Raw genomic sequence first — 1,445 nt, forward strand, 5'->3', positions numbered from 1 at the left:
TTCGGACTTTTCCATGAGGGAATCTTCTCCTCCGGGCTGCTGCCAAGAAGTGTCCCGTCCCAGGCCAGGCCTCTCCCCAGAGACGGGGCCGGAGAAGACTTCTCGCTGTGGCTTCCGGAAGCGCAAGGAGACTGTGGTGCCCCAGCGAGCGTTCATGGGAGAGAAGCCCTACATCTGCATCGAGTGCGGGCAGAGCTTCAGCCGCAGCTCCGACCTGATCCGCCACCAGCGGATACACACCGGGGAGAAGCCCTACATGTGTGCCGACTGCGGCAAGAGCTTCAGCCGCCGCTCCCACCTCATCCAGCACCAGCGCGTCCACACGGGCGAGCGGCCCTACCAGTGCAAGGACTGCGGGAAGAGCTTCAGCCAGAGCACCCACCTGCTGCAGCACCAGCGCAACCACACCGGCGAGAGGCCTTACGTCTGTGCCAAGTGTGGCAGGAACTTCTACCAGAACTCGGGCCTGCTCCGCCATGCCAACTTCCACACGGGCGAGAAGCCCTACAAGTGCCCCCAGTGCGGGAAGCGCTTCAGCGACAGCTCCAACCTCATTGCCCACCAGCGGCTCCACACAGGCGAGAAGCCCTACAAGTGCGCTGACTGCAACAAGTGCTTCAGCGAGAGCTCTAAGCTGGTCATCCACCGGCGCGTCCACACAGGTGAGAAGCCATACTTGTGCCCTGACTGTGGGAAGAGTTTCAGCCAGCGCTCGCACCTTGTCCAGCACCGCCGCACCCACACTGGAGAGAAGCCCTACAAGTGTGCCGAGTGTGGAACCTGCTTCAGTGACAACTCTACGCTCATCCGTCATCGTCGTACCCACACTGGGGAGAAACCTTTCAAGTGCTCTCACTGTGGGAAGAGCTTCAGTCGCAACTCCTACTTAGTCTCACACCAGCGGGTGCATGTGTGGTAGGCAGCGTCACTAGGTGTGGTCTGGGGGATGATCTAGGATGCAGCTCCTGGTCCAGGCCTGCCTAAAATGTGCCTGAGGGGCAGGGGGGTGGACCAGGGTGTGACGACACCAGGGCCCTTGGATTATAGGCAGTTAACCAGAGTAACGCCTTCGGCCCACGTTGCCCTTTTCAGTCACCTCCTCCTCCCAGTGCACCTCAGGCATGGACAGAAAGAGCGCAGTGGTTGCAGTGGGTAGTTCTGCATCCCAAGGCCCTGTCATCCTCTTTCCCCAGTGCTAGAATCGGGTGCCATCTGCCACGTGGCCAAAGTGCCTATGTTTTCTCCCGCCTCCCCATGAGAGGTGTCTGCCCGGGAGTCTGAGGAGGGAATGCACAACATCAGGTCACATGATGAGAAGCTGCTTGGTCATGCAACATAGGCACGTGTGGTCATCTCAAGGGGATTAAGATGGGAGATGGGGTCCTTAAGGGGCTTTGTTCCACTCACAGCTGAAATGTTGTGACCTATATAATACTGCACAGGTC

At 59.2% G+C, this 1,445-nt stretch overlaps 1 protein-coding gene across 1 annotated transcript; it reads left to right on the forward strand.

Annotated features, from left to right (window-relative positions):
• Positions 1–13: 13 nt before the first annotated feature.
• On the forward strand, positions 14–919 carry LOC104505282 (zinc finger protein 239-like). Its single transcript, XM_010160775.1, has one exon. The coding sequence runs from the start codon at positions 14–16 to the stop codon at positions 917–919; it is 906 nt and encodes a 301-aa protein (XP_010159077.1).
• Positions 920–1,445: the final 526 nt, after the last annotated feature.

The sequence above is a fragment of the Eurypyga helias genome, unplaced genomic scaffold (genome assembly GCF_000690775.1).
Source record: "Eurypyga helias isolate BGI_N326 unplaced genomic scaffold, ASM69077v1 scaffold23721, whole genome shotgun sequence".
Classification (NCBI taxonomy): domain Eukaryota; kingdom Metazoa; phylum Chordata; class Aves; order Eurypygiformes; family Eurypygidae; genus Eurypyga; species Eurypyga helias.